Source organism: Crinia signifera, chromosome 9 (genome assembly GCF_055691185.1).
Source record: "Crinia signifera chromosome 9, ASM5569118v1, whole genome shotgun sequence".
Taxonomy (NCBI): domain Eukaryota; kingdom Metazoa; phylum Chordata; class Amphibia; order Anura; family Myobatrachidae; genus Crinia; species Crinia signifera.
Window position 1 is genome coordinate 84,293,478 of NC_139225.1, and position 27,886 is coordinate 84,321,363.

Below are 27,886 nucleotides of genomic sequence, written 5' to 3' on the forward strand. Positions count from 1 at the left end.
TTCTGGGACAGAGCACAGTTGTATCAATAAAAATGGCAAGGACAGGAAGGAAGTACTTGTTAACCGTGTGGTTTCATTAAATTAATTCAGACGCTATCTAGACCTGCAGCTGACCCAACTGCTAGCATCTAGTTCAGGCATGTCCAACCTGCGGCTCTCCAGCTGTTTTGAAACTACAAGTCCCATCATGCCTTGCCACAGTTTTGTGATTAGGGAATGCTAAAACTATGGCAAGGCATACTGGCATGTGTATTTCACAATAGCTGGAGGGCCACAGGTTGGACATGTCTGAGCTAGACAAATACCAGAATATGCATATTTTCCTTCTAGAAAAATACTATATTAGCGCCTTAAATAAAAAGGTACATAAAAATAGATTTATAGAAAGGAGGTTATACATTTGTGAAATAACATTATTACTCTAGAGACAGCCCTCAACATGGAATTTGTACAATTGTTCAGCTTACAGGCTGGATTTCCTCTCAGCTTGCACACAATCAACATTTACACAGGTATTTAGTCATCCTAGTTTAGTATTGACTTATGTTGGCCACACATCAGACCAACTTTCCTCCAACCTCCCAACTAGTTGCTTGGATGGAATAAAAATATGGTAATGGATGGGAGCAAAGGACAATCAGACATGTGCTCAAAAACCCAGGAAAATGGACAAAAACATTCAGTAAATTTGTTTAAATCAAACCGGTTCAACTACAGTACCACGTCCGAGCGACAGTTTGTCCTTTTCCAGATTTTGGGAGCAAATTTCTGAAGTAAATATTACATTTGCTCCCATCCAGTACCATAATTTTATTCCTTCCAAGCAACTAGTTGGATGGTTGGAGGAAAGTTGGTCTGATGTGTGGCCAGCATAAGAAGCAATGAAAAGCGGTGACATGCTGGGAGCTCTACATATGCAAGATTACTACTTAGCAGCACAGATCCAACATACCCATCATTGTGCACAGGGAAATAGAAAGGATGTAGCAGTGCTATCGATAGGTCAAAGACCAAATCTGGTGACTTTTTGAAACATCCCACTTTTTTGTCATGTAGCACTTATTTAACTTTTTTCTCTTTTAAGGTATAGTTGATATATACAATTTCAGACAAGAACATGCATAGACACTGAACCAAATCAAAATCAGACCCTTTGTGTTGGAAGCAGTGGATAACTACACCCAGAAAGTCACAACTGCATCCTTGTTGTCATCAAAAAGTAGATGTATAAAGCAGTGAAAATAGTGGAGAAGTGACACATGAGATGTTGCCCACAACAACCATTCATCTTCTATGTATAAATTTTACAGAATTCACTTGATAAATGTTACTTCAAAGTCGATTAGTTGCTATGGGCAACTTACCCATTGGTTCATGTTCCTCTTATTACTGTCTCATAAATCTACAACCTAGGGCAGTATTCAATGATAAATTACGGGATGTGCAGCAAATCCTGTTTACGATTCGCTGCACATCCGCAGTGTTCCGGAGGCTGGAACATTCACTGCCAGCCCTCCCTGTCACCCTATTCAACACCGCAGGGGCTCGCTGACCCCGATGGCAAATATTAACACCCGGGGGGAACGGCAGCAGGCAGGGAGATGGAAGCCACCCTGCCTGCCCCAGAATGTGTGGGGGAGAAGAAGGGCTCCCAGGGACAAAAGCAGCAAAAGCCCCCCCCCCCCCCCCCCCCCCACATGAATAAAAATAGCATGCCCCTACACACACAAAAAAAGAAATTCAGATTTTTTTGACACAAAAAAACAACAACTTTATTTTAAAAGATTCCTTTCCAGTTCACCTTTAAAAGATTTCAAACGCAAATTGTGAATCATGGTGAAAATCATGCTGAAAGCAGTTCTCCTTCCTATAATTGAATACACTCTCAGCGCATCCCAGTGAAAACCCATTGAAATACACCGGCGAATTGCAGCGAGCATGAAACGGAGAACTGGCCGGCATTCACTGAATAGGGTAAATCAGATTTTCAATGAAAAAGATTCACCGCAAGGAGTGAAAACAGCCCGATTCACAAAAAAAAAACTGTAAATCAAGAGCACTGAATACTGCCCCTAGTCTCCCCACAGAAAGGGGTTAAAAAGCCATGAAAAGAGGACATAATACATAATGATGCATACTCATTGGGGTACAATGGCCATAACAAAGACTTTCACACGTAGCATACAAAAACAGTTCAATGTTAAAAAGGGATTTTTGTAAGAACTTACCGTTCGAATCCCTTTCTCTGATATGGTCCTGGTGACACAGCTCAACACTGGGATGTAGGAGGGTCCGAAGGAGCCAGGCACCTATCCTAAAGCTTTAGAGGGTAGGCTCCTCCCCTACTGCATCCCGGACTCTTCAGTTCAATCTTTCAAAGCCACTGGAATACATTAACTCAGTACAAACACCTGCACATATTATATGCACATTTTATAACAGTAACTGTTAACTTTAAACCATTTTAACATGAACATCATGAAACTTCTGGCATACTTACTGAGCGTAAGGGAGGGATCGCTGTGTCACCAGGACCATATCAGAGAAAGGGATTCGAACGGTAAGTTCTTACAAAAATCCCTTTTTCTCTTTCAATGGTCCTGGTGACACAGCTCAACACTGGGACGTTCCAGAGCCGGTCCTTTGGGTGGGTACGCTCAGGTCTGCAGCTCTCAGCACTGCTCGCCCAAATGATGCGTCCTCCGACGCGAACTCATGGAATCTGTAGAATTTGGCAAATGTGTGAACAGATGACCAAGTGGCAGCTCTGCAAACCTGCTCAGCTGTGGCCCCATGTCGAACCGCCCAAGAGGTGGCAACTGACCTGGTGGTATGCGCATTAATTCTGGCCGGTACAGGCCTACCCACTTTGGTGTATGCAAAGGCTATCACAGATCGCAACCACCTAGCAATAGTCTGCTTAGATGCAGGCCAACCAATTTTGTGTACATCATACAGTACCAATAATGTGTCAGTCTTTCTGACACTCTTCACTCTGTCCACATATATGCGTAAAGCACGCACAACATCCAAAGTCTTCAACTTGTCCCTTTTCTTAGAACCCTCTGGGGGTTGAAACACAGGTAGAACTATCTCCTGATTTAAATGGAAGGCAGAGACTACCTTCGGTAAAAACTGAGGCACTGTTCTCAGAACAGCCCTGTCATCATGAAAAATTAAGAAGGGAGATTTGCATGACAAGGCTCCCAACTCTGACACTCTTTTAGCAGATGCTACTGCTAACAAAAACACTAGCTTCCACGTGAGAAACTTAAAGTCAGCCGACCTTAAAGGTTCAAATGGTGCCTTCTGAAGGCAATCCAAAACCAGTGACAGATCCCAAGGCGCTACTGGTTGCTTGTAAGGGGGTTTCAATCTGGATACCCCTTGTAAAAAGGTTTGAATCTCCAGTAAAATAGCTATCCTTTTTTGGAAATAGATGGACAAGGCCGAAATCTGCACCTTCAATGATTGAAGGCTTAGGCCCGATGAAAACCCATCCTGTAAGAATTCCAACATTCTTGATAGCTTGAAGTGAGATGTGTGAGCCTTTCGTCTCTCACACCATCTGATGTACATCTTCCAGACTCTATAATAATTTGCCAAGGATACAGCTTTCCTGGCTTTTATCATAGTCTGTACTACTGCCTCAGAAAATCCTTTTCTTTTCAAAACGGCGGCTTCAATAGCCATGCCGTCAAAATCAATCGATCGAAATCCAGGTGATTGAATGGTCCTTGTCTTAGCAGATCTGATCTCGGAGGCAGACGCCATGAGTCCACAGACAACCTCTAAAGTCTCGAGTACCAGGACCTCCTTGGCCAATCTGGGGCCACAAGGATCACCGGAACCTTCTGTTCCTGTATTCTTTTCAAAAGTCTCGCTAACATTGGTACTGGAGGGAATGCATAAAGAAGATCTCCCTGCCCTTGAGTAGTCATGGCATCCACTGCCTCCGCTAGTGGATCCCTCGTTCTGGAATAGAACCTGGGCACTTGATGATTGAACCTGGATGCCATCAGGTCCACATCCGGAGTTCCCCACTTCCAAGTGATCTGTTGAAACACCTGAGGATGTAGGCTCCATTCCCCTTCCTTGAGCTCCTCCCTGCTCAGGAAGTCTGCTTCTATATTCTCTACTCCTGGAATGAATATAGCCGATACAGCTGGAACATTCTGTTCCGCCCATAGGAAGATTCTGGACACCTCCCACATGGCCTATTTGCTGCGCGTACCTACCTGGTGATTCAGATACGCCACAGCTGTGGCATTGTCTGTCTGAATCCTCAAAGGGAGGTTCCGTAACCTGTCTCCCGCCAAGGAAATCACTTTCCAGACAGCTCTCAACTCCAAGATGTTTATTGGCAATACAGACTCCTCTGGCGTCCCAGCCCCTGCAGCCTAAGATCCCGGACTACTGCCCCCCAGCCCCTTAGGCTGGCGTCGGTAGTTACTACCAACCAGTCCCAGGTCTGTAATGACCGGCCCCACTGAAGGGAATCCACTTCTGTCCACCATTTCAAGGAGTCTAGAGTGTCCGAAGACAGCACTATCATCTCCGACTTCATTGTCAGAGTGTTCCCTGACCATGCTGACAAAATGTTCCATTGGAACACCCGAGAATGGAACCTGGCATAATGAAGCGTCTCGAATGACGCCACCATTTTTCCTAGGAGCTTGAGACACCTCCACACTGAGATGCTCGGAGCCCTGAGGATCTCCTGGACTAAGGTGACCAGGTCCCTGGCCTTTACCTCCGGGAGAAATACCCGGTGGAGATGGGTATCTAGAATGACCCCCAAGAATTGGAGCCTCTGTGATGGTACCAACTGAGATTTTTGCAAATTTAAAATCCAGCCGTGAACTTGTAAAAAAACTGATGGCCTCTGCCAAGTGACCCTGAAGCATGGCTGCTGACTCTGCTTTGAACAGGAGATCGTCCAAATAGGGTATTACTGTGATTCCCCTGAGCCTCAACACCGCCGCCATCACTGACATTATTTTGGTGAATACCCTTGGTGCGGTTGCCAGCCCAAATGTTCCGGGTGAATGGGGACGTGCAGATATGCGTCCTGGACATCCATGGACGCCAAAAATTCTCCCTGGTCCAGACTCAGGAGTACTGACCTTAAAGACTCCATTTTGAAATGGTCTACCCATAGATGGACATTTAAGGCTTTCAAGTTTAGTATTGGTCTGAAAGACCCGTCTGGTTTGGGCACCAGGAACAGCGTGGAGTAAAAGCCTTTCTTCCACTCTGCCCTGGGAACCGGAATAACCACCCCTTTTTCCAAAAGGGAATGAGCCGCTCTCATAAGAGCTGCGCGAAGGAGCGCCTGTTTCGGCAAGGATGTGGGGATGAACCTCTTCGGAGGCAACCCTCTGAAAGGGATTTTGTAACCCTGGGTTATAACATCTAAAACCCAGGCATCCTGGTCTAGAGAAGCCCATGCGTCCCTGAAGTGTGTGAGACGCCCCCCCACCTTTATCACTGTAGGGCCTATCCCCTGACAGTCATGCGGAGGGTTTGTCTTCTCCTTTGGAGGCAGGCTTCTTATGGAAGGAGCCAAACTTGGACCTTTGAGTTTTGCCCCTAGAGGACTGAAACTTTCCCCTGAAAGACTGTCCTCGAAAGGACGCACCACCTCTAGGGGAGGGCCGAAAGGACGGCCTAAAAGCAGCGAATCTGGATGTCTGCTTTGCTGAGGGAGCCGGCAGAAATGTACTCTTGCCGCCCGTGGCTTGTTTTATAATCTCCTCTAGCTCAGAACCAAAAAGTAACTTTCCCTTGAAAGCTAACATTTCTAGGGCCTTCTTGGACTCATTGTCCGCTTCCCAGGCCTTAAGCCAGAGCACTCTCCTGGCATTAATAGAGACTGTAAACACTCTGGTAGCCATCTTAAGAGCTTCCTCCTCTGCTTCCACCGCATATTCTGCGGCGGCCTTAATCTATTCTGCTATAAGCAAAGCACCAGGGTCAGCCTGCAGCATGGTGCATAATTCACCAGCCCACTCTATCATGGCCTTAGAGACCCAGGCTGAAGCAATAAAGGGGACGTAGGGTAAACCCCACCCCTCCAGCTTTTTATCCACAGAATCTTTAAAAGCTGCACCGCCCTGTACAGGCAATACCGTAGCTTTGGATAAACGTGCCACTGAAGCATCCACCACAGGCACCTTTTCCCAGAGCTCAGCATGAGACTCTGGCATGGGGTACAGACTAAGGAATCTCTTAGGCATCTGAAGCCTCTTATCCGGGGTTTTCCAAGCCCCTTCCAATAATTCCTGCAACCCCTCATCTGAAGGAAAAGTAACAGCCTCCTTCCGCTGTCGCTTAAAAACACCCTTAACAGGAGTCTTATCCTCCACAGACAGTTTTAAAGCCTGTTTCACAGCTACAATAAGATCCTCTATACCAGCCGCAGAGGTCTCTTCAAAATCATCACCCTGATCCCAGGGGATGTCAGTATACGCCCCCTCCTCCTCATCTACCACAGTAGGCATAGCATAAGACCTTTTAGGGGTCCCTGCAACATCATCCATTTTGTCCAGTATTTCACTGAACCTGTTGATCCCCTTAGCAGTATCCTGCATCACCTGAATAAGCGCAGGATCTGCCTGGGTAAGAGGCAAGGAGCCAGAAGACTGCTGAGATGATGGCATAGGTCTCTGTGATTCTACCAACACATCACTCTGCCTGTCTAGAAGCTGCACCAAAGCGTTTACTGACCTGCCTAGGGCACTGGCCCACGCAGGTTCACTCTGCTCTGCCCTATGGGGTTCACTGCCCATGGGTCTCACATCAGCGCAAGTAATACATAAGCCCCCCTTGGCCATCTGCTCAGGGACAAACTTTTGTGTGCAAACATTGCACGCGCTCAGTGCACTAAGGGCTCCCTCCCCCAAAACCACAGCCTGATGCTCAGACATGATGCAAGTGACAAATATCGATATACACAGTGCCAACAATGTACAAGCGTTTATACAGAGTCAATGCACCCAATCACTTATCTGTCTGTTGGTTTCAACTGCGGGGAAGCGATGCCCAGGAAATCCAAGTCACTCTGCCAGGATCAGTAAGCCAGCTCAGCTCCGCTGCAAGCGTTCTGAAAGGCGCCAAAGTCAGAGTGAAGGAAGAGACCAAAAGTCCCTGCTGCTGCGGGGTCCGTGACTTTTGGCGCCAACCACCCCCAGCCAGCCGCTCCTTAGGTAGGATTTCCTAGTTCCAGTGTCTCCCCCTCGACTGGGGACCACTTGGAACATGCCTGTCACAACGCTGCTGTCCTCTCATATAGGAGCTCAGCGTGTAAGCTCCGCATAAAATGGCCGCCGCCATCACGGAGCGCCTGTCCCCCATGATCCCCACCTAAACGTGGAGCCGGTTTCAGGATACTCCGGAGCCCAGGCAGCCTCTTAATAGAGGCTGAAAGCGCTGCACAGGGAGGCCAGACAGCGTCTCCCCTGTGCACAGTGAACTGACAGGACGCGATTCTGTCAGCTCCTGCTGCGCTAGCAGTGTGAGGATTCACTATGAGAATCCTCACACTGTGCCTACCTAGCTAGGGTGAAAGTTAATAAAACAATAAAAATTCCCTAACTACTCTATTTCTTCGGCTGCTCCCGCAGCCCTTTAGAATAGCACCCACTCCAGTGGGCACCTAACACGAACTGAAGAGTCTGGGATGCAGTAGGGGAGGAGCCTACCCTCTAAAGCTTTAGGATAGGTGCCTGGCTCCTTCGGACCCTCCTACATCCCAGTGTTGAGCTGTGTCACCAGGACCATTGAAAGAGAAATAATGTAATCTAGGTCCTGTAAAGCATTGCTATAAAGAAAACTTTAATATTAAGAATAGGTCAATCAACTTCTAATGCATAAACTATGTCATTACTCCTCCCTCACTATTTTAAAATAACATTTTACAAGAAGAGTAAAATAAAAAATATATATAAATAATATATAAATAAAAACACAAATTTAACTGTAAGTAATAAAGTTCTCCCGTAGTGTTCTAGTGTCTGGTACTACATTTTTATTTATTTTTTGCAAAAAGCTTAAGATTAAAAAATAAATCATAAATGCATCAGTATGACAAGGTAACATAATATAAGGCACTAGAGCAGGGATGGGGAACCTTCAGCCCTCCCAGCTGTTGTTGAATTACACATCCCAGCATGCCCTGCAACAGTTTTAGAATGGCCAAATATAGTGTTCACTCTATGAGTGACACCGGGCAGGGCGCTGGCCACCGACGTCATGAAAGGGGTGGTCCCGGGAATCCGCCGTAATGAAAGAGGCGTGCTTGGGCCGCCATTGTCATCAAAGGGGGCGGGCCCGGCCACCAGAGTCATCAAAGGGGGCAGGCCCGGCCACTCCGAATCCACTGTGCTGCCGGGGAAGCACCAGGCATCGCCGTCAACGGCGACGCTGGGCTTCCCCGTGAGGCTGTTTTAGCGGAGCGCTCCGAGACAGGCAGGGTCGCATTTTGCCCTTTAAAAAAATCGGGCAGGGCGCAGCGCCCCGCTAAAACAGCCTAGTGGGAACACTACAAATAGCAAACCTGTAGCAGGGCATGCTGGGATGTGTAGATCAACAACAGCTAGAGGGCCGAAGGTTCCCCATCACTGCACTAGAGGAATTCACATCAGACAGACTTGACAGAATTCATTAGTAAATAGCACCTATTGGACTGAATGGGCTTTTCTATTGGAGTACTGCAGTGCTGTAACAAGAGCAGAATATACTACTAAGGGCTACTTAGAATGGGGCTAGCAGCCCACAAACTCTCTACCACAGAAGGAGGGAGAGAAGGGGTTTACTACTGAAAATAATAGTTGGTATGGCAAACAATTTGGGTTTGCGAATGTTTGGTGGCAAAATAAACTAGAGTATATAAACACTTATTTTAGACAAAAAAGTGATGAACAGGAATTTACATACTGCAAAATTGGCATGTAAGTCCTTATCAAGCCAATACATATTGCAGTCTATAAACAACTTGTTTCTGTAACATCTGCAGTAGAAGGATAATCACTTAATCTGCAGGGGGAATAAGTGTTTTACAAGTACGCAGAAACTTTCTCAATTGGCCATTATGAAATGGTTAACTGCTGTGCTATTTAATACAAGAACAGAATCCGAATAATGAATAAAATGCATCCAGCAAAATTATGTAATTGTCCATACTAAGAACTAGGCTTACCAAACATGATAATACCAGCTGGGTAAAATGATCCCGCCTCCATTTTTCTTCCAAACAGCTTGTTTCAATATCTATAGTTGAAAGAAAACCAACATTTAATGTAAAATGTATAAATAATACTTGATAGTGTTATATTACCCTGCATCCATTAAGTGAAGATGAACAATAATAAGGAGAACTAGTTAGAAAGCAGAAGATGCACAACTGTCAGAAAATGTACTACAAATACACTATAGAAATTGATAAAAAAATTTTGGTGGTTCAACTAGTGATCAAACGAGGCAAAAAATATTATGGAGATTTGCTATTATAGCAGGCCAAATGTGGGTGTGCTGCAGATGTAATTTGCTGGTATGAGGAAGCCTAAAATGATGCTACTTACGCAGAGCATTTCTCAACGCATTATTATTAGATGGAGAAGAAAAAACAAACACACACAGATACACTACTCCTTAACCCCCGGCCGATGCCAATAGGGATGGAAGTTTTGGGGACACCTCAAACAGCTCCTACCAGTAACAGAGTGGTTCAGCACTATGATACTGAGAAGCCACACTGCTAAAGTGCCACCTGCCCCACATAGTCTAGTGCTGGTAAGTTACAAATTTGTTTTTCCAATTTCTATGCTGGAGATCATTATAAATGGAGAGGCATCTGCAACAGATATGCCTTCTAAAAGGCCTGCCCGCTGCTTCTTGGCTTATGAGTGAGTAATAAGGGGAATGAACACACCCTGGGCAGTTGCCCTTTCACTGCCAATTTCTCCCTATTAAGAGTAGAGGTGCAACTTGGTCACCTACCATGTTAGTGTAGGACTAAGCTGTTCTTTTTCTTCTTTTGTTTTGTTATTATTTTATTTTGTGTTACTCTATATATTTAGATTATCGTATTGATTAAACATCCAGGTCGAGCTCAATGTCTAGAGAAATTCTCTCATACCCATATATCAGCATTCATCGATAGAATTCTATATCTCTAAATTTTCTCGACTGTTTTGGGAGGCAGCTCCCTCCCTTACTTACTTAGTGAATTTGTTAAGGAAAATGTTGAAAATGGTATTTGAACCTCATTGTTATTATTTGTATATCTCCGTCCATTGTTGGATGTACTGTGTTATTACTTTTTTTTTGGGAGGTTCAATAAAAACATTTTGAAAAAAAAAAAAAGTAGAGGTGCAAGAATATCTGTTTTAAGCCCCGTAGACACTGGGTGACTTTCACGTGAGTTCAGTTTTCTCCTCTGAGCGGCTTCCAGCATGAATCACTGCATGTGGCAAACCTACAAAGGTCCGACATCAACAATCTAAGTCAGTGGTTCCCAACCCTGGTCCTCAAGTACCCCCAACAGTGCACGTTTTCCAGGTCACCCGGCAGGTGCACTCATTATTCAGGCACATTTGAAAAGATCCACAGGTGGAGCGAATTATAGCACTTGTGATTCTTTGTGGAGACCTGCAAAACATGCACAGTTGGGGGTACTTGAGGACCAGGGTTGGGAACCACTGATCTAAATGATCTATTTGCTGTCAGTGTCCAATCCCCTTAAGCCCCGTACACACGGGGGAGATATATTGCTCAGCCATATATGGCTGAGCAATATATGGCTGAGCAATATATTGCTCAGTTTCCCCTTTTCATCAGCGACCAGAGATGGTCGCTGATGAAAGGGAACCTCTGACGGCGGTGCCGCAGAGGTAATCAGCTGGTCGCAGGAGCGATTAGAATGGGGCTGAAAACGGGAGCGCTCACCTGGCGATTTATCGCCGGGCCATACTCCCATCACTGGCAATATGGACGCCTGCGACCATATTTCCAGTGATTTCAGCCCCTATCGCCCCTGTGTGTACACAGCTTTAGTCTACCTAGTTTATCAGATTCTTATTTTATGGGATTTCTGTTTTACAAGCATTGTACATATTAAAGCCATAAATAAAAAAAATATATGAAAAATACTACTAAATTATGTGGTTGTTATGATTAAATTTTCTTTTTCAAATTGAAAAAACAAGAGAACATCCTCAAGAGGGCAGATAATCCTGGGCTTTTATTATACTTTGCAAACCACTATTCAATTGCTTATATATGTAACACTATTATATTGCATTAGGGTGTAACATCCTCACCAGTACCTTTTCTGTATTATGTACAATTAGCCATCATTTATGCACGTTTTTACTGCTGTGATAATATATAAAGTTTTTTTTTTTATCATGGAAAAATAACAGAAGTGACAGAACTCAAGGTGAAGGATTTAATTAGTCAATATAATTGGATGATGAATAATACAGCACAACATCCTACCCAGAATTAGTCATATGTTTTTTTTTCCCATTAATAATTATGTACAAATGACAGTACCTGGAATGAAATAGTTATTTATTTTTTCATGAGATGTATCTTTCATTATCAAACAAAGAAACTTACCCAATATACAAAATACATCTGCTAATATCGAAGGCATGTCTTCTCGTAGATCCTAATATTTAAAAGGATTAAAAACAAATACATAATTATAAACTATTTTATTATATCAGTATTCTCAGAGAAAAAGTCTGTGTTCTAGATTCTCTCATGATATACTTTGTACTTATTTTTTTAATTACCAGTCATACCCTTTTCCACTTGCAGAAATAACCTAGTAATTTCCATGGGGACGAGCATCAACCCCAGTTTTCAGCTAGTGGAAATGCTCTCTTGTCAAATAACCCAGTTTGGACTCCCCTGCAATACATCCCAGGTAATTACCAGGGTTAAACCCAGGACGCTACCTGCTCGAAGGGTAGTGGAAACATATTTGAAAAAAAGAGCTGATTGGAGCGTCCGGGGTATTTTTATGTGCATTTTGTACAGGTTTATGTGCACTTTTTACATGTCTAGGTACACCAATGGCTCAGGTATACTGCAAACTGTTTTCGCAAAAGTTTTACATGTCTTCTGTGAAGACACTTTTGAAAAGGATTCCTATTGAATATTTGGGACTAAAATAAAAGCACAAACTCTTTGAAATAAATATTTGTGGAAATGTTTTCTTTAATGGTGGCCCTTTTGGTTAATGGTGGCCCTGTTTTGTGATCGCCCTTTTGGGTAATGGTGGCCCTGTTTTGTGATATCCCTTTTGGCAAAGCAGTTTAAAATGGCCTTTATTATATAACCTATTGGAAAAAAACAGGCCTTACCCAGGTTGAGTGTAAACGGGGCTGATAATTTACCGGGTAGCACTGCAGTGGAATGCGTCTTAAACCCAGGTTCAACCTGGCATTGCCCCGGGGACAAAATATTGGGTTTGACCCAGGTTGCAAGTGGAAAAGGGGTATTATTTATATGGTGCACACATACATTCTGCACCACTTGTACATAAAATATTTGCCCATTCACATCAGTATGTGCCCTAGTAGGGGTGCCGGACAGGCATTCACACGAGATCAGGATCCCGACGGTCAAAACACCGACAGCAGCGTTCCCGACGGCCGTCGGCTATTTTCCCTCGTGGGGGTCCATGACCCCCATAGAGGGAGAATAGAATAGGTGGCGAGCGTAGCGAGCCACTGTGCCCGCAGCATGGCGAGCGCAGCAAGCCCGCAAGGGGCTTTGTTGTGCTCGCCATGCTGTCTGGGCTCGGCCAGTCGGGATCCCGACATCAGGATAATGACTGTCAGGATCCCGACTGTCGGACCCCTGTACCACACCCCCCTAGTGGTGCGTACAATCTACATTCTCTATCACATGTTAACGCTTACATATTCATGCTAGGGATAATTTTACCTGGAGCGAACTAACCCATCACTATATTTTTTGATTGTGGGAGGGAACCAGACTACCTAGAGTAATCAACATTATAGCAAATATTGCATTCTTAAAGACTCTTCTTACATGCAAAAATAAAATATGTAGTTTTTTCATAACAAAAACAGCATCCCAAAAATTCACAGTGACAGATACTAAAGCTGGGTATACACTAGCAAGATAAAGCAGACGATTGGCCATCGCACTGAAGGAGCGGCCAATGAGAAGTACGCGCTGACCAAATCGGACGCTCAATAGATCATACCACTAGGCAGGAATTTAAATTTGCCCCCCAGTGTCAGTAGTCCCTGCAGCCAGTGAAGGTGTGGTCAGGTCGCCCATAAACATATGCACCAATATACCTTTTAGATCTATTGGTATCAGCTGTACTGTAGGGCTGATGAAATGTGTCTGTAGACAACGTCAATCACAGACAAATTTGTGAAAACACCAATCAGTTAGCAATATATTGTTTGCCAGTTTCTAAACACTCTGCGCAGTTCACAATTTACCATTGCAAGGAGGTATACAAGCACTGTACCTGAACAAGACTAGTTTTATTAATCAATCATGTTGAAGACAAAGGTGTGTAAATTAGGTTTAATTTATAATAAATACATACTGAACATTTAACCATTTGTTATGCTTGCAAAATAATGATTCAATATAAGGCACAATTAAAATATTTCCAATACAGCAGAGACTGAAATCCAAGTCATGAAAGAAAATATGTTTTAATAGAAAGGAAACGTTTTTCTTTTTTTTTTTTTAACGACTTATCTACTAACTTCAACGTTCAATCTGCTTTGTCATCATTATCAGAGTTCTTCACCTGCCACTTACCAACAGCACATAAAATGGCTTGCTCAGGCAAAAAGGAGGCTGTGTTTCGGTCTGTATATTCTACCCATACAGCCTTAGAAAACAACTTCCCTCTGTTATCCCTCCTCTCCAGACTCAGGCTTAAGTGCCAGAATGACAAGAATGAACATAACTGCATATGCCTACATTTGCCTTTATGAGCTTGCGCAGAGCAATTTCATGCAATAAATGCTATGCCAAATGTATCAGTGCTCATTCTGACTAAGCCTCAAACTCACTTCATAAACTGTTACATTTCTGCATGTACAGAACAGCCATAAAACATAACTACATCTGAAGTTGGAATAAAGCCATCACATTACATCTCAGTGCAAACTGGTATTTTTTATAAGAAGCTGAAGGACATTTGATACAGAATTTTGCTGGCAGGTCTGTGAAGGCTTTAAATCATGGGTCTTCAAACTGCGGCCCTCCAGATGTTGTGAAACTACAAATCCCAGCATGCCTTGCCACAGTTTTAACACTCCCAAAACTGTGGCAAGGCATGCTGGGATTTGTAGTTTCACAACATCTGGAGGGCTGCAGTTTGAAGACCCATGCTAAGTTTAAATGATCTGGGTGAGAGGACCTTGGGCTGGATATAGGGAGGGATAATGCGCCCAATTCAGACTTTTTGGCTAACACCATGCTGCACTGAAGGTGGGGCAGATGTAACATGTGCAGAGAGAGTTAGATCTGGGTGATGTGTTAAAAACTGAAATCTAAATTGCAATGTAAGAATAAAGCAGCCACATATTACACTGTACAGAAACAAAAACTCACCCGGTACTAGTTTCCTAGCACGGTGCCACCGATTTCTATTGTACTGTACGTCATTGGGTCGGAAAAATCAGTCAGATCGCATGCGACCAAATCGAAACGATTTTTAATTGTACAGCCACCCTGATGGCTGATTACAATGTTAAATGCCCCCCATTGTTAACGCCACGATCAATGCCATCCCGAAGCGTGGCGGTACGCGTCCTCCGACCTTTTCATACCCCCACTATCCACGTCAGCGTGGAGTTGATTTTATATAGTGTGGTGAGTGCAGCGAGCCACCGAGCCCGAAGCGTGGCGAGCGCACATGGAATACATGTGAAGTATTCCGCGTCCGCTCGCCACGCTTCGGGCTCGGTGGCTCAATGCGCTCGCCACACTATATAAAATCAACTCTACGCTGACGTGGATAGTGGGGGTATGAAAAAGTCAGAGGACGCGTACCGCTGCGCTCGCCACGCTTCGGGTTGACATTTATCATGGCGTTGCGTTAACAAAGGGGGGGGGGCATTTGACATAATAATTAACCATCATGTGGGTATACAATTAAAAATCGGGTCTGGGGGGGCATTTAACATTGGGTACAATGTAAAATCGGGTCGGACGCATCGCATGCCATTGTAATGACATGCGATGCGACTGATTTTTAAATTGTATGGGAAGGTCTTTAAAACCCGAAAATCGGGTCTGTCGGATCTGATCGGGTCTCATCGCATACCTTAAGTTATGGTAAGCGATGGGATTCGACGGGCGCCGTGCTAGGAAACAAGTACCACTCACCCAAATCTAGCTCTCTCTGCACGTTACATCAAAGCAGCCTTGCTAACTGGCATGAATCAGGCCCAATGTGAAAGGCCAAAGGATTTTCACAAATGAAGACCCCTCACAAATGTGAGCATTATGCTATAAGGGGCAGAAGCACAGTACACAAAACCAGAATATTTAAATCACAAAATATGACATTTAAAAAGGGATCCCAGAGATCAAGGGATAGAGCAGGCATTCCCAACCACGGTCCCCAAGACACACCAACAGTGCCGGTTTTAGTGATATCCAGGCTTCAGCACAGATAATTAATTAAGTCACCTGTGCTCAAGCCTGAATATCTACAAAACCTGCTGTTGGTGTGCCTTGGGGACCGTGGTTGGGAATGCCTGGGATAGGGGAAACACGGTCCTACAAAGCTTTAGAACAGTGGTTCCCAACCCTGGTCCTCAAGTACCCCCAACAGTGCACATTTTTCAGGTCTCCACACAGAATCACAAGTGACATAATTGTCTGAATAATGAGTGCACCTGCTGGGTGACCTGGAAAATATGTACTGCTGGGGGTATTTGAGAACCAGGGTTGGGAACCACTGCTTTGGAATATAGGTGTACACCAAAAGCATATATTAAAATATAAATATCAGGTAAAATGTGTAAACTTACTATAATATCTGCAAGGACGCCAGCAGCTTGATCCTGCTTCAGATTTCCTTTAATTACTTGACAAGCAAGCTCATAAAGAGCCTGCTCAATTTCTAAGTAGAAAATGACAAAGCATAAAAATTATAAATACTATATATATTATATAAGGATACACCCACAAAACATTTTCTAAATGCCAGCCAGAAGTCACTAGATTTTATGCGGCTTATGGCCATAACCAAAATGGACATACCATTAACAATACTTTTTGGGGATAAGGTGTGTACACACGTTCAGATTTTTCTGCCTGATCTATCTGGTGGGAACAAAAACCTGGAAATGTATGGGAGCAAATGAAAATCAAAAATTTTCCACCCAAATGCAGGAAAACAGAAAAAATATATGCTTTGATAAATTTGTTATATCAGAATGATTTAAACAATTTGTCTGACTGATCACTGTCTGTTTTCAAGCATTTGGTAACATTTTTTTTATTTTCATATGCTCCCATACATTTCCAGGTTTTTGTTGTTCCCACCAAATAGATCAGATAGAAAAATCTGTACGTGTGTACGCACCTTAAGATTCAGAACTGATCACATATTCACAATCTGTTTGATTATCATATGACTGTTCATGCATACGGATCATAGTGAGCATGCAAGAGCCAAAACAGCAAAAAATTGCAAAAATTTCCCAAACAATTTGACTAACAGAAAGTTGGTAAGGATGATAACCAGATGTTTTCAGGGAGTGTCCTAAAAACGCAGAGGTATCCAGGCGTTTTAAGGGAGGATGTGCAACATCAAAGCTGGCCTCAATCTGCTTGTATCTACAGCAGAGTTGTGACAGGGTCAGACTTGCTCACATTCGCGCAGACTGGAAAAATCATTAGATGGTTTAGGGAATTGCATATGGATGTGCAACAGTATATTCCCACAATTCACTTGCAGATTTGCATAGGGTGGGTTTTCTTTCTGTTTGGGCAGTGGCTAGCTACGAGTTGTCATCTGCAACTTTGTAGATGAGGCAGCCACTTTGCAACAGAGTTATTAGCACAGAGCCTACCAATTATCTCAGTGTGACTACCTCATAAATGTGTAAGTCAGGAGTAAAATTATTATTATTATGTAACATGTGCAGAGAGAGTTAAGGTCCATACACACTGGGTGACTATGCCCAGCGTGTATGGACAGCGATGACGACAATCATCGCTAGGGGGAAAGCCACTCCGTGAGGACGGCGTTGCATAGCGGAGCGCTATGCAAAGCCGTCCTGAAAGCCGCTCATCTGCTGGTATAACCAGAAGATGAATGGCTTTCCCGGCGATGTTTGCGGGAGCGCGCAGCAGCGTTCACCGACAGGCCATACACACTGTGCGGCTTTCCCCCTGCCTGGTGCCGAAGGAGGGGGGGGGGGGGGGTGAGGAGGGCGTTGCCTAGCGGAGCTACTTCGTTCCCAGCCGCTGCTCGACACCCCGCCACCTTCCTGGTAATATACATGCAATAAATTGTATGCGATTTATTGCATGTTTCATTTGGCATATCAAGTGCCAAATCCTAAGTGAACCTCCCGGGGAGCTGCCAGGGGCTATCAAGGGCCAACTGGTCTATCAAGGGCAAACTGGTGTATGGGGGCCTTTAGTTGTGGGCGATTTATTTTTTTCTGTGCAACGAAAATACTGGCTGCTTGATTTTTCCACTGCACATGTTACATCTGCCCCACCTGCAGTGCACATGGTTTTGTCGGTACTTGTTTCCTGGCACGGCGCCCACGATTTTGATCGTAGTACATCTTATACAATCGCATGCAATATAGCGGCATGCGATGCAATGTGATTTTTAATTGTACAAGCACCCTGATGGGTGCTTACAATGTTAAATGCACCCCCATTGTCAACGCCACCCCCACTATCAACACCAACCCGAAGCTTGGCGAGCCCGCGAGGGGCGGCGGTACGCGGCCTCCGACCTTTTCATACCCCTACTATCCACGTTAGCGTACAATTGATTTTAGATAGTGTGGCGAGCGCAGCGAGCCTGAAGCGTGGCGAGCCCCGCAAGGGGACACGATTACCTTAAATGTATACCACATCCACTCGCCACGCTTCGGGCTCATATCCCGTGTCCGCTCTGTGTAGTCTTGTGAAGTGGTTTTGCCACATGGTATTGCAATTAAGATGCACATCTGAGTGCACAAGACCTGGAGCCTTGAGAATGGATGTTTAGCAATAATGGATGAAAACACATCTGTAGATAACAAAACTTGAGGGAAAATCAATTTGGAGTGGCAACAGCAAGTTGCAGACGGTCCGATTGTTTTCTTTGCAACTCATGACAAATAACATTGCAGATTTTTTTCCTCACAGCCCATAAAGGAGCACAAACAAAAAAGTTAGGCTGCCATAATTCCAAGTTATATGCGTTGTGCACTACTACTACTACTGAAGTGATTTCTTAGCCATCAATTATTTTAGCAAACAAGGGACCAAACTACATAAACAGAGGCATACATATGCATGGACTTTAGATAACACAAGAAAAATATTGCTGTGAAAAGGACTAATGCAGCCCACACACGCGCCGATGCCGGCGGTGCGATGCTGTACGATGGGGTGCGCGCTCCCGCGGCACCTCATCGTACAGTACAAAAAGTATGTGCTGCACATACTTTTTGTACTAGCTTTTTCTAGCACAGCATCGCATGCACATCGTATGCACAAGGCATACGATGTGATGCTGTGTGTGCTAGTTAAGCCCACAACGCACGCTGGAATCGGTGCGTGTGTGGGCTGCATAAGCATTAACATTTAAGCTACCCAGGCGGTGGAGGCAAGAAGCAGTGAAGGCATACACCAGGACAGTAGCTCATGTACACCTCTTTCAAACACGGACCCAGGTAACTGCAGGGTCCAAAAGCAGGCTAATTCACAGGTCTCAGCCCTGGGGCAAAGAACACTTTACTTTCACACATACCTGATAAAACCCAGGATTTTCATATATGTGTGAAAGGGGTATAATAGTTGGTTCGAAGTGAGAATGTACCTAGTAATAAATACTGCAAGATAAGCCATATGCAGAACAGACAAGTCATAAGATAAATTATAACCAACGTAGATTAACACGGCCATGATTTACAAAGCATAGCAATATCTACTGTCATGTATGCTGAGTGACAGACTCTGATTAGTATGGAACTGCAGATCAGCAGGGAAGAGGCTGTGCAATTTCATGCAAATAAAATCCAAATGCAGGAGGTGGTGCCTGTTAGGAGATAGTCACCTCCTGAATGCATCTGGGAGAATGGAGTGCTGCATCTGATCACCAATAGCAAACTACAGTCTGTCAATAAAGATCCACAGACAGGTACGGGAAGTCTGCATTAAGTGACACAAAACTTTGGGCCCAACCAACCCCTGTTTCGAAGAAAGGTGCCAGTTGTGGTCCTCACTCCACCCCTAACGCTGCAGCATATTTTTCAGAGCAAATTGGTGATGTTAGAGACTGCGCTGTCAGCATTCTGAAAGTGCAAGAGTTCACCAAATGGAGGCCTAGCCAACATGTGTCTTTCCAGCTGCTGCCACAGTTTGAGCATTTGGGGGTCGGTTCAATACAGAGCGCTGTGGACAGCACCAAAATGGAGCTTCCTGGGCTTTTCTAAACAGCGCACTGCCAAGTCTGACTAATGGATTTCTGCTTACACAGCTTCTAGAGTGGGAGCAGGACAACCCTAGAACGGTGAAGCTGTTTTTTGCCTTAGCGCAGCTAAACACCCGTGAGTACCGCAGTCTCTGACATAACAGCGTGTGGATTTGAATAGTTAAAGGAGCTCCCTCGTTGCACTATCCACAGCGCTGTGAATTGCACGGACCTGCAACATAGCAAATATGTGATAGATCATGCTGTTGTGAAACTTGCAGCATATCTGTAGAACCACAGGTTGACAAGGCCTGATGGTGGATCAAATTTTGTTTGTGAACTACAGTCTCCCTTGAAAAGGATCTCAACTTGCAGAGGTATGCTTAGTACAGCACCACTAAAAATCTGCACTTTTGATTGCTTTTTATTTATTTATTTTTATCCAAAGTTTTAGGAGTCACTTCAACATTTGCCAATCGATACTGATCTTTCATGGCTACAGGATGTCTAGTGAAACAACTGTACATGATTATTACCAACCATAACTTTTATACTACTGCAGCACAATATACAATGCAACATTGGACTTTTACCTTTGAACGTCACATTTTCTTGTCCTTTTTCACTCAGGCTGCGACACAGCTGCACACTAGGGAGACAGGACATGGTTGGCACCAGATGAGCACACTGCAGTCACATCACTACCCAAGAATTTGCAACACATACATATCAAATGGAAACTACGTTGGGTGTTAGGAGCGTTTTGCTTGACAAAGTAACATAGCCCGAATTGAAGGAATATATAGAAAGGAATGATCATATACATGACCTATACATTAAATATAATTCCATATCACTCATGGCATTTCAGTTGCAATACACTGTTCAGTAAGGAACATTATAGAAAACATAATAATCCCTACTGAAGCCTGTGTGGATCTCTCCTGAGAAGACCGAGCGGTCTGAGCAGCCGCTGCACCCACCCCAGGCGTGCACTATACCGCAGCATCCCCGGGACCTAGAGACCGGAGCCCCATGGGGAACCCAGAGGCCTCCCGCTCCCTGAATGCTTCTGCCAGCCTCCCTCTGGCTCGCACCCCCATATCTTCCACTCCGATCGCTCCTTCCCTTCGTCCGCACTTCGACCCCCCACGCTGAGCGGCCTACAGCCTGGCGGCTCGGGTGTCCCCCTCTCGCCGCCGCCGCCACCCCCCAGTCAGTGGGCCCCCGCCGCCCCTAGCAGCCCCAGCCTAAAACTTACAAATCATTTTTTCCAGATTTTTCCCAATTCTTTATCCAATCAGCAGATATTACTGCCGCCGCCATCTTCCCCGTACAGTACGGATAGCCCGGATGTTTAGCGGCACATCAGCAGAGGTCAGAGGGGAGGGAGGAGGAGCGGGGCATGCTGGGTAACGGCGGTGACAAGACTGTATCAGCAGCACACACCACGGCTTGTTGTGTTATATTATACTACTGGCCTGTCGCATCTGTATGCAGCACATCTGGCGTCTGCTCATCCCTGTAACCATGTATAGGAATCCCTGCAGTATTATTATAGGTGGCCAGCCAGGTGTGCTCGTGTGTGCTGCATGGGGGGTGGGGGCCTTTATGAGCTTGAGGAGAGATAAGGTATCATCCAATCAGCTCAAACACAGCCTGTAACATCGTTGCTACTTTATCTCTTTCCACTTTTTCTCTTTTCAAGGATTTGTGCATATGCCCCTGTTTATCCAACTGTTTTCTGAGAAAAACTCATTTGTTAGCATCACGGCCATTCACTTATATGGTGTATACACAGTTTGATTTTGGCTATTTTTCTTTTCGATTTTGCTTATGTAAGTAAAATATAATTGAATGCTTTAGATTTGATACCGATCCGCAGCATCAAAATTGAATAGAAAAATAGATTGCAGGCAAGACTAGACTATAGTACACATCTGCACCTGCAGTGCACATGGTTGTGTCTTACAAAATGTGCCCTGCAATTAGGTCGAAATTAGGCCCATAGTTCAAAGCAGAAGCTTATGAACTTCTCAAATTAATTTATTTTACTTGTGGAGAAACATTCAATATATATATATATATATTTTTTTTTTTATTTATTAAGTCACCCATATGTTTTTACTGTCCACTTAACCATTGAAATAAAATAAAAACCCGGACAACTGAGTAAAGTTGGAAATTAAAGGTCACAGCCCAAATTTATTAAATTATATTAATTATTTAATTGAAGCCAAGGTGGCGACCTGAGCAGAGCTCCTTGGTTAAGGCTCGCAAATAAATTGTCTTAATTAACCAAAAATGGGAGTGGCTTAAACCACCCCCTGCACAACCGTGTTGGTACTATTTCCCCTTAATTGGCAGAGTACTAGCCCCTCCATAAGATGGCGACCTGGTCCTCCCCTAAGGTAGTGCCTTTCTCAAAGGGGAAATGCTAGTCAAACTAGTTCTCCGCCAAAGCTGGGTCATCGACCGCAGCCCGCCATCTAGCTACTAACTACCCTAAACTAGCTGCCTACCACTATTCAAAACTCTTTAACCCAAGCGATTCATCTAATTCCCTCCAAAAGGGCTGTGACAAATAAATCGAGCCCCATCGAGCTCAAATGCACCCCGTCCGTTCTAAAAGTTCCGTCCTCTCATAGCGGATTTCAGGGTGCTTCACCACTTTCAGTCCTAGACTCAAAGTAAATCTACCAAGAGCAGCTCCTCCCTGATCCCCTTTCCAATATCTACGTGGGATTACCTTAGACCTGGGGTAGCCAACCCTAGTCCTCGAGAGCTACCAACAGTGCATGTTTTGCAGGTCTCCTCACAGAAGCACAAGTGAGCTAATTAGCTCCATCTGTGTATCTTTTAAAATGTGTCAGTGATTAATGAGTGCAGCTGTGCAGCAGCTAGGTTGTCTGGAAAATGTGAACTGTTGGTAGCTCTCGAGGGCTAGGGTTGGCTACCACTGCCTTAGACCAAATTAGTGGAACCTCCGGCCAGTGGTCCTTTATTACTTGCAAATCCCGCATTATTGCCCTAATAATCTCCACCCCTTTACAAGTCCCCAAGTTGTTCCCGACTGCATGAATTATTAGCATGTCAGGGGTGCCAAAACTCTTCTCCCATTTCCATAACCATTCTAATAATCTGTCCCATCTCAAACCCCTAATGCCCATCCATCTAATTTCTGCCTGAGTAGGACAACTGTGAGCATGCCTACTGGCCCAAAAAGAATGGCCTAGGATCCACACCTTGCCCTTATTGAAGCCCGATTCTGCATAGGAAGGAATAAAATACTTATCATTAATAACTTTAACATAAACGAAACATAACCAAGAAAGAAAAACTAGCCAAGGGAGGGAAACACATAGCTTTTTGGGTGACCCGGATGGAGACGAAAACCACCAAACCTCAGATTTTAAGAGGAAAATGTGGGAAGTTCTCCAAACACCCTGTATAAAAGGCGAGTAGCTTAGTGCCCCGGGTTTCCCAAAATAGCAAACTCGGAGGGATGCCAGCCTATCCTACTGCTTTGAACCTCTAATATAAACTTTATATGCTCCTGATTTCCAACGGCCTAGTTTCTTTATGCCCTCTTCTGAGACACCTGACTCCGCAAGTCTCAGCCCCGATCCTAAAAGAATGGGTGCCAAAAATCTTCAACAGGTAAATCTAAAGCAATTAAGCATTTTTTAAATACACTGCTGAATTGGAATTGTAAGGGGGAACCCATCTGTGTGGCATAGCCACTGCTCGCCTAATGCCTGCCTGATGATGGAAAAAGAAAAGAAATCCCAGCCAGGACTAGAGACATTGACACCTTTGAACCACCCTTCTGATGCCTATCCCAAATAAACTGCAACATGGCATCTTCAACAATCTTACTTACACCTTCACCTGATGTGAAAGCCAACCACTCATTCCAAGCTGCTGCATACGATTTCAATGTACTTGGAGCCAGAGCCTTCATTGCAAGTCCCTTGATGCCGGAACGATAATCTGCCGCAATTGAACCGGACATTTAATCCCCTGAGAACTTGCAAGTGGTGCCAACCTCCTAAACTTATCCCATTGAAAGCGAGATAGGGCATCCGCTATGCCATTCTCTACTCCTGGAACATGCTTTGCTAAAAATAGAATATTTCCCCACAACAATATCAAATGCCTAATCAATCGCATCATCCTTGGGCAAGAAGTTCTCTGATTATTGATAGCCTGAACGACTCCCAAATGATCACACCAGAAAACAATCCTACACCCTTGGAGCTTACCTACCCATAACTCCACCGAAAAATAGGAAATAGTTCTAACAACAACATGCTCTTAGTCCAACCCGCTAGCACCCAAGATTCCGGCCACAACTCAGCACACCACTCGCCGTCTAAATAAACTCCGAAACCGTAAGCTCCTAAAGCATCCGTAAACAGTTGCAATTCTGTATTATTCATTAAATCTTCCAACCAAATCCTAACACCATTAAATTCCTTCAGGAACTCGACCCACGTTCTCAAATCCTCCTTTAGCTTCGCCGATAATCTTATCATGTAGTGCCCCCTTTTTATTCCCACTGTAGACCTCTCCAGCTTCCTGCAAATAAATTTTCCCATAGGAATAACCCTACAGGAGAAATTCAATAAACCCAGCAATGATTGCATTTGCTTAAGAGTAACTTTCTGTCACAGGGCTGGGGTTAGATGAGGTCGCGTGAGCTTCAGGAACTTGAGACTGACCAAACGATAGACAATAGAACGACAACGTTCTATTGTCTATCATTTGGATCCTTGGATCACTGTTAATAAATTCTTCTTACCCGCCTCCTGAGATCCTCGGCCATCTGTTGGTAAAGAAACCTTTGATGTGTACGCGATATAGAAATCTCATGTAAATTCATTTCATGTTGGTATTTCCTGCAATCTGAAGTTTATTTAAAGAAACCACTACGTGCACACCTGAATTGAATTTCATTGTAAATTCACTTCCTTATGACACCAGGAAGATTTCGGTTGCAGAGATTAAACCTATATTGAAGATAACCTTCATTTGTTATCTGTCACAGCGCTGGTCATTTGTAAATCTTTTTTTCTGTGTATTCAACCTCAAAGGTTTGATAAGGGATACATGGAAAGAATTTGAAATCTTCATAGTAGGTGGCAGGCACAGTCTGTAGGCCACTGGATTTATGACTTGTGTGATAGGGAACGGACCGATGAAGCGAGGAGCTAGCTTCATGGATGGTCATCGAAGTCGTAGATTGCGGGTAGATAACCATACCCGATCGCCCACTTTTAGACTAGGAACCGCTCTTCTCTTTCTGTCTGCGAATATTTTATATCTGGCAGAGGCCTTGAGCAGGGTCTTATGAACCTCAGACCAAATTTTAGAGACTTTAGAGAATTGTAGAGAGGTCGTTACAGCTGGTATTTTGGGAACTGGCAAACTGGAGAAATCAGGAGAACGTGGATGCTTGCCGAACACAGTGAAGAAGGGGGTGGTTCCGGTAGAGGAATGGTAGGAATTATTATGAGCGTATTCCGCCCAGGGTAAAAGGTCAACCCAGTCATCTTGAGAAGAAGATATAAAAAGGCGAATGAAGGCCTCCAGATCTTGATTGACCTGCTCGGTCTGTCCATTAGACTGAGGATGATATGCCGTAGAAAACTGGAGTTTCACTTAGACTGCGGAACATAAGGACCACCAGAACTTAGCAACATATTGTACGCCTCCGTCGGACACAATCTCCTTAGGTAGCCCATGCAGTTTGAAGAGTCACAATGAAGAGTTGGGCTAATGCTGATGCAGAAGGAAGTGACTTCAACAGATAGAAGTGAGCCATTTTGGAGAATCTGTCCACTATTACACAGATGGCAGTATGCCCTTTAGAGGGAGGTAGATCCGTGATAAAGTCCATGGACAAATGTGTCCACGACTCTGTTGGTATTGGAAGTGGTAAGAGAGTCCCTGCTGGAGAGGTTCAAGTAGTCTTATGCTGAGCACATTTAAGGCATTAAGCGACAAAGTTGGTGGCATCTGCTCGAATAGTCGGCCACCAGTAGGATCGTAACAAAAACATTAGGGTCTTCTGACCTCCAGAATGCCCGGCAACGGGAACATTGAGCCCAGGACAGTAGCTTCTTGCGTAGATGGAGAGGTACAAAGGTCTTGGCAGGCGGTGGCATGGGGTGAGTGGTTACTTGTGCAAAGACCATCGGATTGAGAATCGGCTGTACTCGTGATTCAGGTTCTGGAGTGGAATCAAATGATCGGGAGAGCGCATCCGCTTTACAGAGTTCCGGGTCGGAATTTTATCTGGAAATTGAAGTGCTCGAAGAACATCGCCCAGCGGGCTTGACAAGATGTGAGACACTGGACGTGGCGGAGGAAGGAGAGGTTTTTATGGTCGGGGAAGACAGTGATCTTATGACGTGCTCCTTCTAATAAGTATCGCCACTCCTCGAATGCCATCTTTACTGCCAGAAGTTTTTGTTCCTCTATGGCAGCGGTGGCCAACCCGCGGCTCGCGAGCCGCATGCGGCTCGCCACGCTGAAATTTGTGGCTCCCATCGGGGTTTTGAATTTGACGCCAATTCGGCTGCCAATTCAAAACGCCGCATCGGCAGCCAATAGGAAACGGCCGCGGCGAGGCAATCAGCGCTCGCAGCGCCGTTTCCACCCCGCCCCTGGCGTCTGACATCAGACGCCAGCGGGAGGGCGAGATGTCTCCATGCCGGCGGAGCGCAGGAGCGCTCCTGAAGAGGCGAGAAGCCGCCGGAGGACGGCGCAGAAGACGGCGGCGGGGGGAACAGTTCCGGCGCCGCTGAAGAGGCCAGAAGACGCCGGGATCAAGACAGAAGATCTCCGGCGCCTTCTGGAAGAACAAAGAAGATGGCTCCCGGAGAGGCCAGCGGGGGTGGGAAGCAAAAGAGCTAACGAAGCTCCCCCCAGCGGCCTCTCCCAACACCAGGTAGGGGCCTTTGGTCTCCTACCCCCCATCCACCCTAGACCACCGGGTGTCAGGCACTAGGCCCGTGGGCACATTCAGGCCCTTCCGGCTTGTGGGCGCATTAGTCGGGCCTTCTTGGCCCGCTGCTCATTTGTTTGTTGGGCCCTCCTGGCCCTCTAGGTGGGGCTTTTAGTTAGGAAGCTGGGCCCTCCAGCATAGGTGTTGCACTGTGGGCAACACCTGTGCTGGAGGGCCCAGCTTCCTAACTGTGGGGTCATATGATGTTTGGCACTGTGGGGGGCATATAATGTTTGGCACTGTGGGGGGCATATAATGTTTGGCACTGTGGGGGGCATATGATGTTTGGCACTGTGGGGGGCATATGATGTTTGGCACTGTGGGGGGCATATAATGTTTGGCACTGTGGGGGGCATATAATGTTTGGCACTGTGGGGGGCATATGATGTTTGGCACTGTGGGGGGCATATGATGTTTGGCACTGTGGGGGCATATGATGTTTGGCACTGTGGGGGGCATATGATGTTTGGCACTGTGGGGGGCATATGATGTTTGGCATTGTGGGGGCATATGATGTTTGGCATTGTGGGGGGCATATGATGTTTGTTATTGTGGGGGCATATGATGTTTGGCACTGTGGGGGGCATATGACTGGCACTGTGGGGGGCATATGATGTTTGGCATTCTGGGGGGCATATGATTGGCACTGTGGGGAATATGATGTTTGGCATTGTGGGGGGCATATGATGTTTGGCACTGTGGGGGGCATATGATGTTTGGCACTGTGGGGGGCATATGATGTTTGGCACTGTGGGGGGCATATCTGGCACTAGGGGCATAAAGTTTTGTCATGTGGCCACTCCCCTTGTGTCATATGACCACGTCCCTGGCCACTCCCCCGATCACACCCCTTTTTGGCGCGTGCGCCTTCGGCGCGCGCATGTTGTTGGCTCTTTGGCTTGACCACCGATATTTTTCGGCTCTTTGCCTCTGACCGGTTGGCCACCCCTGTTCTATGGGGTAGTTCTTTTCGGATGGGAGAAATTTTTGGGAGAAATATGCACAGGGATGAAGTTCCTGATCGTCTCCTGTTTGTGATAAGATGGACCCTACCCCTTCAGAGGACGCATCAACTTCAACCGTGAATGGTTTGTCGATGTCTGGTTGTAGGAGAATAGGGGCCGTTATGAAGGCCCGTTTTAATAGTTGAAAAGCCTCAGAGGCCTCTGGAGGCCATTGACTTGGGTCTGCCCCTTTACGAGTGA

General features: G+C 45.3%; 1 protein-coding gene across 4 annotated transcripts in view; it reads right to left on the reverse strand.

The window, feature by feature from the left end:
* The window catches only part of THOC2 (THO complex subunit 2), a 133,177-nt gene extending 112,071 nt beyond the window's left edge, over positions 1-21,106 (reverse strand). For 2 of the 4 annotated variants that reach the window (XR_014460709.1, XR_014460710.1), the window contains exons 1-5: positions 20,931-21,106; positions 20,263-20,318; positions 16,053-16,144; positions 11,623-11,674; positions 9,200-9,270 (exon numbers count right to left, since the gene is read on the reverse strand). Coding sequence is in view for 2 of the 4 variants with exons in the window: in XM_083159319.1 (XP_083015445.1) it covers positions 9,200-9,270; positions 11,623-11,674; positions 16,053-16,144; positions 20,263-20,318; positions 20,931-20,995 (336 nt within the window). In the remaining 2 variants the exon portion in view is untranslated. The remainder of the gene's footprint in view (positions 1-9,199; positions 9,271-11,622; positions 11,675-16,052; positions 16,145-20,262; positions 20,319-20,930) is intronic. The other 2 variants (XM_083159319.1, XM_083159320.1) reach the window with 2 other exon arrangements.
* Between the last annotated feature and the right edge of the window lie 6,780 nt (positions 21,107-27,886).